Consider the following 14,147-nt stretch of genomic DNA (forward strand, 5'->3'; position numbering starts at 1 on the left):
GAACATATCCTTTACATATCAAATAAACATAATAGCACTGAGAAATTCTGTTATTTACACAGAACAGCAGACTAAATTCCTTAAATAAACACTTCGTTGTAAATGCCGTAAAGGGATATTCCACCAATTTCTCTACATTTCTGCATAATTAAATAGTTAAGATATAAACAAAGTCATTCAGAGTGGCTAGATTTGAAACGCTCCATTCTAGAGAAACGTACTGCGTTAGAATTGTTCACAGTGGTGGTGATAGGAACCAGACATCTGCCTCTAAAAGCTCCCCCGCAGAAACTTATTACATGAAATGGTTATGAATACACAGCCAGATGACTGAGGCAATAGTTTTAGAAGGTTTTAGCCTAAAATGTATTTTTTAAATCCATTCATGGTAGAGAGGCACATGCAGTGTTGTAAGGCAAAATAGTCTCCAAAAAAAAAATCCCACTTTTTTACCATCATCAACACTTCAACTGGGCATTAAGACAATATATATTGTTATTGTGATAAATTATGTCACAATACAATACAGTATGTTTTTCTGAACATATCATGGATATCGTCAGAACATTGACCAACTGCAAGTTTCATTATAATTCAAAAAAAATTGCAGAAGTTTCTCTACAATGACCCATTTCACATCAAGCCACTCTGAATGACATTGTGTACATCTCAACCACTGAATAACGTAGAAAATTTGAAACATTGGTGGAATTCCCCAATGAATTTTAACACTGGGGTTTACAGTGCACTCTCACATGGAAGAGATGCAACTATAAGACAGAGAGAGTAAAAGAGAAAAGAGAGAGAGAGAAGGGGTAGGGAGGGGGGGAAGAGCCTCAGGAATGTGAACTAGACCCTGTCTACACAACAATACTGATACACAGACCCTTCTCTTCAGCTGTCGTGCTAGTGTCCATCTGTCCGTTCATCCTGTTGCTGTCCTGTGAGTGCTCTATGTCCCATTCTGTTCTTTCCTGATGTCTCTCTCTCTCTCTCTTTCTCTCTCTCTCTCACACACACGAGCACACACACACACACACACACACACACACACACACACACACACAATAAAAGGCCCAGAGCTTTTCATTTTGCTACTGTGCCTCTCTCAGGATGTCTCCGGCAGATACACACACACACATACACACACACACACACACACACACATACACACACACACACCTTTACAGGTGCAGAATATTTCAAAAGATCTTCCCAGTTAAATTTAAAAAGAATTTTCCCTTTGGATCCAAACAGATTTGTATGGTAATCCTAATAGACGACGGTATGCCTCTATTCAGAGGTAGAGTGCTGACTTAGGATCAGTTTTTGCACGTTAGAAGCTCATAAACTCCCAGCAGATGAAGACGCATGTCGTGTTCTAGATCAGCACTTTTGTTCTGACTCACTCCGTATTCATGGGCCGCGGGCTCCCACGCATGCTAATCATTAATCAGCTGCTATTGTATGGGGTTTTCAGATAAGCTTGGAAAGGCCTGGACAGCACAGCCACATGAAAGTAGCCTCAAGCAGCAATCTGCATTTAATGTGGCATGACCGGGCCTCCATCAACAGCGTCATAGTGAATTTCATTATAGCAGCTGGATCTGAAGTGGTATAATTGACCTATCTATGCTCTGCCTAAATTTAGAGTGGGTTATTAATTTCAAATGATATTTATTTTGTGTGCGTGTGAAAGGTCACAATGTTAGGAGAAATTGAGTGGAGTTTTTTTCATATTTGTTATGTAATCGAGCTAACATTGGGCAATGGGGGCAAATTTGTTCTGCCTAGTTTGCCAAATGAATTAAAACAACATAGTTCAGTTGGATAGCGTAGCATTTTGAACTGGAAATACAGGCTCTGATTGACTGGTTTACAAGTGCAAAACATGTCCAACAATGTCCAACGTGCTGTTTGCTAGTTACGACACATGGCTGTAGTATGAGAATAGTGCTTTCAACATATGGCTGTAGTATGAGAATAGTGCTTTCAACATATGGCTGTAGTATGAGAAGAGAGCTTGTGCTGACATATTCTGGGCAGCTACGAGCTAGAAGGCCAGATCCCCAATTTCATAAACAATAGTAGGACTGAGATAGACTAAGAAAGGAGGAGGTGGTGATGGGGTACAAAAACTTCTTCATGGCATTATAGGGGTATAGGAGGTTCGATTGAGAGGAGGAGTAGCTACACGCATGGTCTTCCTCCCAAACGCGACTTATTTTACTCTTTATTTTTAATTCTTATGAAATTGGGGCCTTAATGTTAAACAAACACTGTAGTTGTCCAATGTGAAAAATTGACATATACTGGCAGAAACTGGCTTGTGTACTACAGTTTCTCATTAGATTACATAGGACTATCTATGAAAAGTTGTATTTGTGGACGGAGCCTAGATAGACCAATTTAAACAAAGCTGAATGAAAAACAATCGGACCAATGTTCAAAAGGACTTTCAGATCTCGCACATCTATACATGGTCGATTGTTTTTTCCCTGAAAATGAGGATCTGCATCCTGGTTCCATTTGATTTCCTTACTTCTCTGACCAAAACAGCAGCTCCACTACAGCATTACGTTGAATCTCCTGCTATAAATAGTTGAAAGTAGCGTGACACTTCCTTGGCTGTCTTAGTCTGTGTTTTTACTCCGTAGTGTGTTTTCTCTGATTGGCTCATTAGCAGGTGTTTGGTGACGAATATCAGGCTCAGTGCAGTCGGCTGCTGTCCCCAGGGCTGCTTAAAATTTGATGCAACACCAGTGTTTAATGGCTGCTAATTAGCATTAGCCAAAAAACGTCTGTTGCTGTTATAACGGAAGCCATTAAAACTCACAGTCTCGCCACATGCTGTGCGTGTGTGGGTGTGTGTGCGTGTGCACGCATGTGTGTATGGTGGGTGGCAGCTAGCCGCACAACTACTGCAGTCAACTCATTAAGACGCTCCAGGGAGCTGTGAATATGTTCAATAAATCTGTAAAATTAGCACGTCCTTTTGCACTCCTGGATTGAAGACTTGATTCCTCATCATTTCTCCCTCTTTTCAGAATCATTCATCATCGTCTAGGTCAGGGTGACCAGATTTTCACTTTCTGGATACTGGGAAACTTTGTTGAACACACACCTTTACATTCACATTCACATCCATTCATATGTAACGCAAATCATGCAGCACAATAGTGATGAATGTTACTGGATCGGCTGCAAGCATCATTCTGGCTAAACCTTAAAAATATCTGTTAACTTGTGAACTAATTAGCAATATGCAAGCTCAATAAATGTGTTGTAAAAAACTTAAGCAGCACAAAACTGACCACAAGAGAATCATGTACAAGCAGGACAACTACTTTAATTTACAATCACAATAATGTCTCTCAAAGTAGAATAATACTAGCATGTTGCAAACAGGCCAACTTTATATGGAGCTTATGAATTTACTAAATTTTGGGAGGGGGACCACATTTGAAGCTCCTCCTCTCTGACAGTTTTTGCTCTAACCTTTTACAGCTGTCACTAAACAGCCAGTGTCTTCTGCAGCCCATGATCATGCGTCCCATGCTAACGTTAGCTCAATTACACAACACACCTACAGCCAATTTATCAGTGTGACATAAATATCAGTTGAAGCTCATAATGCATTCTATGGAGGCCTGCTGGTGACATCCCATATAAACAAAAAATAATGTGTGGCCACGCCTCACTAATGCGCGGGAATGAGATAATTAAGTCGTGGCCATGACTTAGTAAGGCGTGGAAATGAGATCATGCTTTACTAAGCCATGGCCATGTATTAGGACCTCGTTCCCACGCCTTACTAAGTCGTGGCCATGCATTAGAATCTCATTCCTACTCCTTACTAAGTCTTGACCACAACTTAATTATCTCATTTCCACACCTTACTAAGTTGTGGCCACGCATTATTTTTATTTATGCAAGATGTCACCAGTGGGGCTCCGCAGCATTCTGAATTTAAATGTTTTGGAAAAAATGAGCTCTGGTTACCAGATAATATTGGCTGATATTGAAGATCAGCAATTTTATTGGAATCGTTGAAAAAAAATTGTTTTTTAGGTTGTGGCATCAACTTTGTGATCTCCTGACAATCAAAATACTTTTTTTAAATAATGAAACTAAAACTAATGTAACAAATGAAATAAAGGATAATTAACAGAAACCAAAACAAAACATTTTAGGTAGCTCCATTTTATGGGGCTGTCAGGATCATGACATTTTAGTTGACTATTAATTGTCATATAATTACTGTCATTAATAATTGAGCTGTTTTTCTTGTTCACTGTATGTGACAGAGTTCAGGGCTGAAGAGGCCAAATTGTCTTATAACTCCTCTTGCTTCCTAGCACATACATACAGTAGTGTACCATCAAGGAAAACTACCTATTTTTCACAAGAGAGAAAATAGAAGCAAATAAAACACTCATTCTATTAGCATACATGTTAAAAACCTTAGAAATAGATACATGGTTCACAAACAAGCCAACATTACCACACTAAAAGTTAGAAGTTAGATCTGCTTTTTGGTCTTCATCAGCCCCACAATGTCTCAGTGAATGCATTTACTGTTTTCTCTTATTTATATTAGTTTGCCTCAACCAAAAGCACCTAACTCACATTCTGCATAATGCAGCATAATATGACTGTGAAATCTAACAAGTGGGGAAAATTATTGCAGTCAGCTTAAATAGTTATGATCATTTTAAATAACTGTGATCATCTGAAATAACTGCGATACACATATCCTTCCTCAGTGCTTTAATACATACATCGCCTATATTATTATGTGAGTTTCTGCTGTTTGAGTTTAACAAGTGTGACAAGTTGAACTAACAACAGTCAGTCAGTAAGGCACTGTGTAACTAAATCTATTATAGTATAGTATAAAGTGAAAATCCAAAGCACAAATATAAAATTTTATTAAATGATGTTATCTTTAATTGGAATTTATAGCCCCTTAAAATCGATATTGCTAATGGCCACACATTTTTCTTACATCCATCAGGCTCCACTCTGTGCTACAGTTTGTCATTTGGTCGAATGGGATTTTTGCCAATGGGTAAAGCTCATGGAGCATAGAAAGGTCAATTTAGGAAGATCATATATGTTGTATAGGTATATGTAATAAAGTTAAGGACTAAATTACATATTTCGGTGAATGTTTGGGACATACCTTAAATCCAACTGAAACCAAAGAGATTAAAAGGCTGCAAAACTAGGGTCCAATATAAAAAAGTACATTGAAAATATATATATAATATAGGCTATTTATATCTGTGAACATACTGATAACATGCAGTAATATCTCCTTTTCATAGTGGAGTCCCTGTAGGTATCTAAAATAGACGGTTTGCTTTGGATCGAGTTGACCAGTTGCTTAGTTGGGCCATCCAGAAACCTGACAAGGCGTGTTCGCATCTTCTTTCACACATGGGCCGATAAGCTTCCTCTGGTACTCTATGGGGATCTATTCTATAAGGGAAACTGTACAGATAATAACAACAGTGACTAATGGCCGTGCTGGCCGCTCTGAAAGAATTCTGCCGAAGACTCTTTGGCGATACGTATCCGCACAGAAATGCTACAGTGTCAGTATCAAAGCGGGAAACAATTTTGGGCTATTTGAAGCAGACTTGTAGCCCCCGGCTATGTCAAAGATTTCCCTCAGGTAAACTACACAGTACACGTTCAGCCTCAGTCAACAGGATCAACTAGAACAGCAATTATTCTTCCTTCTTCTCTTTCACATCCTTCCATACTCTGCAGCTCTTTCAGACCCATGGGGAAAGGAAGGATGGATGAATGGATGTCAGAGAAGGGGGAAGGGGGTGAAAGGGTGTTTAATTTTTAAAAGTGTTCCATCCGCTTCCCTCGCTTTCTAAGCGTGACCTGAGGCTCAACCATCATTCTACAAGAAGAGCAGTCACGACAACCGTCAGTCTTTCTCTCTCTTTCTCTCTCTCTCTCTCTCTCTCGCTCTCTTTATAATCTTCACTCTCTTTGAGTTGTTTTGCTGCTGTTTGTCTAACTCTGCCACTTCTCATTCCTCTGGCCTTGTTTTTAATATTGTTCTGTCATGCACCACACTACAGGGAACTGTGGCTATTTCTCTCTGTCTTTTCTTAACATTGCTTCACAAATTCAGTTCTGTTTCAGTCTAGCACTGGTGGGCCGACATGCATCTGTAATCAGGGGAAAACAGCCCTAAAGCGCAAAAAGGCGTGTAGAAAATAAAACATTAAATTTCATACATACGCACAGAACCACAACTGCCCTCTTAGCTGTAATGGAATGATGGTAGTAAACTGCTGCATTCTCCTCAGGAGGCAATAAAGTGGTGGGCCACCATCAAGCGGAATGGTACGAATGCAACACAGATAGATGTATAGATGGAACAGCACATTAGGCATAATTGATCAATACAGAGGATTTTGATTCATCGATTCATAGTAAGACATTTGTTATTATTTAAAGCGATATTTATAAATAAAGGCCTTTAGACAACAAGCATAATTTATGTGTACAATTTACTCAATAAATTAATTCAATAAATTAAAAATGTGTATAACTGACAGTATCTTGCACAACAAACAAGGCAAAAATGCGACATTATTTTATTCGCCTTCTGGTCAATCTTTGCGAACTTTCACCAGTGACATGAACTCTGTGACCAACCACGGCTGTCTCTGGTGTTGGCATGATGACAACCAAGCTGATGGAGAACAGTATAGAGACAGCAGGGTGTGCGTCAGCGCCTGCTGTGTCGGTCATATATGCATGTCCGTATTGTCATCTCTCACCACAACCTATGTTTTGATATGTTCTTTTTCACATAAATTATCCAAACATTTTAAATGAAAAAACATAGTATTTAGCCTGACAATGTACATCACTTATAATCTTGAAAATCAACTCAAGTACCTTTCCACCTCCCTGAGTCAACTGTAACCTTCCGCTCTAGCTCCTGAGAAGCGTTTCAATATTTTCATTTACATTTATTCATTTGGCACAAACTTTTATCCAGGGCTGCTTACATTTTAACCGTTACAGATGTAGGCACATGGTGTTCGGAGTTTTGCCTATTGCCTAAGGACTTATTAGCACAGCGTCAAACCCCAGTCTGCTATGAGGAGGGAAGCGGTATTACCCATAATGCTATACCAACATTCATCCGAACATTCAGATTTCGAGTTATATGTCATATAATATATAACAGTAATAGTATTAATATTTATTTGTTTATTTATAGCTGAGGCCAGTTATGTGTGACCTTTTTTGCATAATAATCGTGTGCATGTGCTCATGACCAAAAGACAAGAAATTCCATAAAAGACTGGTTTTAAGTGTGAAATGCTCTCTGTTTTTGCAATCTGTTAGTATTTTATAAGTTGTGTAGTGCACAATTTAATTGAAGTGGTTACCCTAAATGTGCCATGGAATATTTTAACACTAACTGTTTCTATGTAGGGCCCGTTCTGAGGGAACTACATTGCTTTCATATTTTGAACATTCTGAGTTATAAAAATGACCTGATGAACTTTATGAAGACACCCAAACTATTCCATTCCTGCCACTTCTATGCTCCTAATGTATCAGCAGTTTCAGTGTAAATAAGCCCTCAGTACTATATTTTGCACTTAAAGTAGCCACTTAGACCGCCACGTTAATGCACAATCTGAGCTGCACAGGCACACTGAGGATTAATACTTGTTTATCATGCTGGGAGAGGGATGCTATGGAGAGATACCAATGATGTCACAGAGCGGCAGACAAATAAATAAATAAGTAAATAGACAGGCGTTGTATGGGGCGCAGCGGAGCACTGTTGTAGCGCTGCATTGGCACAGCACTGCAGTGATCCAGACACAAAACGGAACCATGCAACTCAAAGGCCGTTCTCCGCATTCCGGAACCGTTTCCATGGCTCCCCACAATTGACAACAGATTGAGGGGTTAGTGGGAAAATGGGGCGTTTGTGTGGCACGCTGAATGTAGTAATGATTGCAGTTAAACTGTTGGGGGGGGGGTGGACGAGGGGGCGGATGAGGGGGCGAGTCTAGCTCGAGAGAGCCCTCGTTAGGTGAAAACAGAATAGAATCATGAGCTTAAAGGCTTCAGCTCTCGGTAGCATGGTTTATTTCTAAAGACGCAATACCCAAGTGGCTGGTCTAGAATGATCAAATTATCATAAATCACGTGAGTTTTAAGGACGAGCAATAAAAATTGGCTTAACTGAACAATACCACACTGTGAAGAGCCTTTCAAAAATATGTACATACGTTTCCCAAAATGCATATAAATGGGTAAGGAAGTTATGCTCTGTTTCCTAATATAAGAGAGAGCAGTTAGCCTGTTAGCTGCCTGCCAAGCTGTCCCGCCAAGACCTAGGTAAACAAAAACTTTGAACTTCATATACAAACAATTTATAACATCTTACAGCATATACAGCATCATATATCTTTTTTATTTTTTAATATTTACGTATTTATATTTATATACTATATTATATATGTATTATTTATATTTATATTTGACTTCATATACATGCAATTTGTTACTACTATTATACATACATTTATGAGATCCCACTGGTGTGGGTTTCCTCCCTTTCAGTGATGCACACAAAAGTCACTTGAGTGCTAATAGTGTCCTCTTGTGGACAATCTGTTAAACACGGCTTGATAATGAGAAAAGAAGCTTAGGAGAGTTATTGGCCTTTTGAAGCTACTGCCAGTAGGAACTTCATCCACACTGACTAAACTATAGCACTGGATATGAATACACTAACATCTATCAGTGCAAAATCTTAAAAATAGAATCAACAATCTATCATAGTATTAGCACATCTTTAATATGCATAAAAAGTTCAGACAGCATCAACAGATCAAGGATGTTCAAAGTGACATGTAGCTCATGCAGACCTTTCTGCTAATGGTAGGAGGGTGAAATCTGTATGAGACAGCAAAATAAGCCGAGATTGCTGAATCTTTCATGATGGTCAAAGATGCAAACTGCTAACGCTTCTTTCCATCCTTCTCTCCAGTGGTACGAGTGGACGGGGGCGCTCAGCCTGACCCTCCTCCACCTCAGGCCTGAGGGGCAAGGCAAAGGAGCTGACATCTTCAAGCGGAGGAGGAAGGAGGAAGGCGACGAGGGAGCAGGAAGAGCAAGGAGAGGAAGTGGCGTATTATTCTGCTGGTTATTAGCAAACTGTGGCCATGAGATCAGACTTAAGCTCCAGTGAAACCCAGTATGGACATCACACAGATGCTCTGGATCATCTGGGCTTAGAGAACCGCTCCAAACCACTTCTGCATAAATACCACCACTTTAGCAGCACACTCCAAGGTCAATGCCCTGCAAGACTGAAACCCAGCTCAGATCACACCAGCAGCTGACATACGAGGTGACGATTTGATCTGAATTAGGCTTCAGACACTTTCACAAGACCTGAGCTCCTTTGATGTTTGAGGTGGCGAGACACAGGCATCTAACAATATTGTTTATTCCACACCACCGACCAAATCCGAATGGCCTTATAGCATTCCTTAATGTCTATTATAAAGCTTTGAAGATGTATAGTCTGCCATACGTATGTAAAACCACATGTTTATGTTTTCCAGTGACAAAGTAATCCACCAGGTAATCAACACGGACTTATCGCACTAACACAAGCAGCACTGCAAGTTTTAAAGGCACTCTCAGATCTGACAAAGATGAAGGTGATGTTCAGACGGACTGCAGCTAAGAGGTCTATGGGGTTTCGATGAACTCTGATGAATTGGACTTCTGGACTTGGCTCTGAAGTGGACTCTATGAGAATGCCTCAAATGAATAATCATGATCCTTCCTCATTTTGATTTCAAATCTTTGTTTGTGAAGTTCTTCATTCCCACATAAAAGAAAGTGTCAGATTCTTTCAGTCAGGATGCTTCACAGAGTTCTGAAAGGTTGCAGGAGCTGCCCATTTAGGACCAGGCCTGAGAGCAGCGCTGGTTTCAGCCCTAATGGTGGTTTTGTGTGGAGAAAAGCTGATCCTGGAACAGCAAGTGTGTGCAACATCTCGAAAGGTGACATTTACTGACCTTTACTTTTGTAATGACTCAGATCTATACTTAGCTCTCTCTCTTTCTCTCTCTCTCTCTCTCTCTCTCTCTCTCTCTCTCTCTCTCTCTCGCTGCAGATATTCTTTTCTGATAAACCCACATACAGTCTCCGTTTCCTACAGACACACATATATAGATACACACGCACGCAATGCATCATATTTCCTGCTCTGCTGCCTCACCTCATCCAGGTTTATGTTTCGATGCATGGTCATCTCAGGCCTCTCAGGCCTAAGTGATGATGCTATTGTAGTGTAGAAGGCGTGCGGTGCAGTGCTACACAGCAGTGTGAGCCGGCCAGATCTGACACAGTCATCCTCCATTTAATGCTGCTTCTGCATTCTGCTACAGAGGGGTGTAATGATGTACAGAACTCATAGCTTGGTTTGATACGATACAGTCTTGATTCAGTAGACTTGTTTGATCCAGCAAAAACAAATAGTGCCCAAAAATGTGCCTTAGGTTTCTATTTTCATTTATTAGAAAATCCAACACATTCAACACCAGAGGTAGAAAGATAAAAAATTGCACTGGCCAATAGGGTCACCAAGCCAATGAATCTTGTGGATTTTTTTTGTCCAGAATTATAGAAACTAGTTTATCATATGTACATTCTATTTACAATGTGCATGTTTCAGTACCAAAAGCCAGTCAGGTGTTACTTTGAAAAAGGAAATTTCCAGTCCAAAATATTCATTAGGTACTGTTTAGCTACTGCAGTGACAGCCTCTAAGTGTAATACCAGCTTATTTAACTTGCATAACTATTTTATTGCATAAGAGTCATATTAGCAAATTTCAACTAATGCAACAGCATCCATGGCGCCAGGCAAAACAGCACAGCAGGGAAGACCACCACAGTAAGTTCTGTCTACCCCTGTTCAACACTTATCAAAGTACAATATTTCAATGGCACAGTGGAGACTTTCCTGACCCATTCAGGCCAGTTTCTCAGCTGCTTAAACCTTAATGCTTACTAAAATCAAACGTGGTGAGATAAAAAACTAAGAAACATCACTTTGGCAAAACAACCACATTTGAGGGTGCAGCCCAAGCCAGATTTTTAAGATTATTGTATAAATCATGCTAGCAAAATAATAATAATGTTTAACCTGTTACATGTCAGCTATTACTCTAGCAATGAGATATGCTAGCTACAAGCTGATAAGCTAGCTATGAGCTAAAATGCTAGTCATAAGCTGATATGCTAGCCACAACCTCATATGTTTGCAATTATATGCTAGCCAGAATCCACTAGCCACAAGTTGATACAGTAGCCAAGACCTAATACAGTAGCCATGGGCTAATATGGTAGTCACAAGCTGATATAGGAGCCATGACCTAACATGCTAGCCATGAGGTAATACAGTAGCCACAAGCTGATATGCTAGGCACGAGCAAAAGGCTAGTCACTTGTCTAATAGCTTGCTTGCGAAATACATGCCTTATTTCTCCAAGGAATTTAAATTCAGGGTGAATTTGATGTGAATTTTTTAATTGATCAGTATAAACCATATTTTATAAGGAGTACATATTTGCTCTACTCTACTGAAAAAAACAGCACAGACCAGCACCAAGTCCATGCTGGTCTAAGCTGGTGTATGTTGGTTTATGCTGGTCTTGTATCAGTCTGATGCTGGTTTACCTAGTCACCCAGCATAGTCATGCTGGTTGACCAGCATACCAGCATCCAAAACACAACATATGCTGGTTTTGCTGGGGTGTATCCAGGCATGCCGGTCTATGCTGGTTTTTCTAAAAGGGTAGTCTAATTGATAGCCTTGTCTCAAACTGTACAACATGACACAATGTATTGTTACACCTCTAACACAGACCATTCACCACCCACCCATCACCATAATTCCCAGAATAATATGAAATGATTCATTTTGTTGATTACCATGATTCATCCTCACACTTTCTATTCACTGTGTCTCACCATGTCTGGCCCGTATTCCTACCACCATATGTCGTTCTTCCACTCTCTCCATTTCTCCTCAAAGCAAACTAAATCCAGACCAATGGGTAAATGATTCATGCCATGGCTGCTGAATGGGCCACATGTGGTAGACTGTGGTCCATTAGAAGCTCTAATGCGGTTGGGTCCCATGGCCAACTCAACACCACTGTGCTAGCATTGGCCGTGTTCAACATTAAGGAAGGAAAAGTGTCATGTCACCATACTGGAGAATTGTTTGGAAGTGATGTCATCGCAAATTATAGTAAGAAAAGATGACAACACCACCAGAAAGTACTGCTCGAGAATGAACAGTCCAGTTCAGTATGAGCGCAGATGAACACATACATTCAGTACATGCACCACAAGAGAAAAACCCAATGCAATTAATATCACCTGCTGTTTTTCTTGGATTGCATCCATCCTTCATTAAGCTAATGAGCAGGATTATGGACCTGGGTAGAGAGGCATTCAGCATGCATGCACACACGTACATACACACTCACTGACAGTTTCTAATGTGTCTGCTTCATGGCTTTATAGAGAATATGGGCAGCATTAGGCTATATTCTGCTCCAAAACCTCAGGATCTTATAGTCTAGCACACCGCAGACAAAGGCTACATTCACATTACTAACCTTAGTCTTCAGTTTCAACTTTTGCTCCGAAATGAAATTCCCATTTACGTTTATTAAAGTAACAGAATGTGCACATTGTATCTGCTGTCGTTATCCATTACTGACATGCTACCAACAACGATGCTGACAGCAGCAGTATGTGCATTTGCAATGTTACGTGAAACAAATTAACAAACAAAACATAGAAATTCCAAGAATTCCAATCTAACCATTTTCATACTAAACCTTTATGCGGCTAATATGAAAGTCACTCAAATCTGACTTGAACAGATCCTTTTTTTTGTTCACACTGCTCTGAAAAAATCATTTTCAAACAATCCATGCCACTTCAGTTCTGTAATGTGAATGTAGCCTAACTGAGGAACAGTGGGGTTTAACTGCAATAACAAAATAACACTGTTTTGCTACTTATTTGTATTATTTTACTCAGGCTTATGTAAAGATGTAAACAGGCTATGCTAAAATCACTACATACAGTAATTATCATACATTTGTTTATTTGGCTTGGACGAGTTGCAGGACACTCTTGTGGTCAGACATCAGTTTGACTGATCCTAGTCCATCTGGTCCACAGCCATGTTGTTTTGTTCCGCTGTAACATTTCACTTGGCTAATATGAGCTATGGCTTGGCATGTTAAGCTGAGATCTATACTGCTATAACTTCACCTCCTGCGTCTGGCAGAGCTACAGAAGAAGCTGTTGCCCTGCATTATGCTTCAGAATGGACTCCTCCCCTCCACTAAGCTGAGTACATTCCATTAAATCATTCTATGGAGCATATCATTGGCCTTCTTTAGCTAGCCGCCTAGCTATGTTTGGGTTTAATGCGTTTTATGACTCCATCACCTCACTCATGGGGCTCTGCACTGCTGTTTGTTGTCAGATCGGCCTACTTGAAAGCACTTACAGATGAGAAAGAGAGACAAGTTTCTCTCCAGCTCATATATTCTCTCTTGATTGAGTTCTCTGTGGATGTGTGTGCTGTCAAAGCCCGGCCGTCGCCTTTGCCTTTACAGTGAAATGAATGCAAAGCAGGAATCTCAGTCATGGGGAATGCTGATGATGTTGCCACAGCTTGGATATAGCTCCAGAGTACTGATACATTTTCATAAGGGTATAGATGGAGAGAGAGACAGAAAGAATAATCGACATAAAAAATGTCTCATGAAGCAGGATTTGCTTAGCCAGCTACCTTTAAGGTTGGATCTACCCCTGGATTTTTTCACAACAGTGAATCCCTTTTTACTATTAAGTTCAGAATTTCTAAGCATAAGCAATTCTGGGAACAATCAGGACGAGATTCTGACCAATCACAGACTTCCAGAGGAGAACGCTTCTTGTCCCTTTTTTTTCTTTGTGACATTTGAGGAGTCAATCATATGAATGACTGCTTTTTTAGCAGAGGGAGCAAATCATACGACATAAATATTCAGA

At 40.0% G+C, this 14,147-nt stretch overlaps 1 protein-coding gene across 1 annotated transcript in view; it reads left to right on the forward strand.

Annotated features, from left to right (window-relative positions):
* Positions 1 to 11,395, forward strand: part of ngfra (nerve growth factor receptor a (TNFR superfamily, member 16)) — a 57,148-nt gene extending 45,753 nt beyond the window's left edge. Inside the window, exon 6 of the mRNA XM_036589928.1 lies at positions 9,056 to 11,395. Coding sequence (XP_036445821.1) covers positions 9,056 to 9,108 — 53 coding nt within the window. The 3' untranslated portion in view covers positions 9,109 to 11,395. The remainder of the gene's footprint in view (positions 1 to 9,055) is intronic.
* The last annotated feature ends 2,752 nt before the right edge of the window (positions 11,396 to 14,147 follow it).

The sequence above is a fragment of the Colossoma macropomum genome, unplaced genomic scaffold (genome assembly GCF_904425465.1).
Source record: "Colossoma macropomum unplaced genomic scaffold, Colossoma_macropomum, whole genome shotgun sequence".
Classification (NCBI taxonomy): Eukaryota; Metazoa; Chordata; class Actinopteri; order Characiformes; family Serrasalmidae; genus Colossoma; species Colossoma macropomum.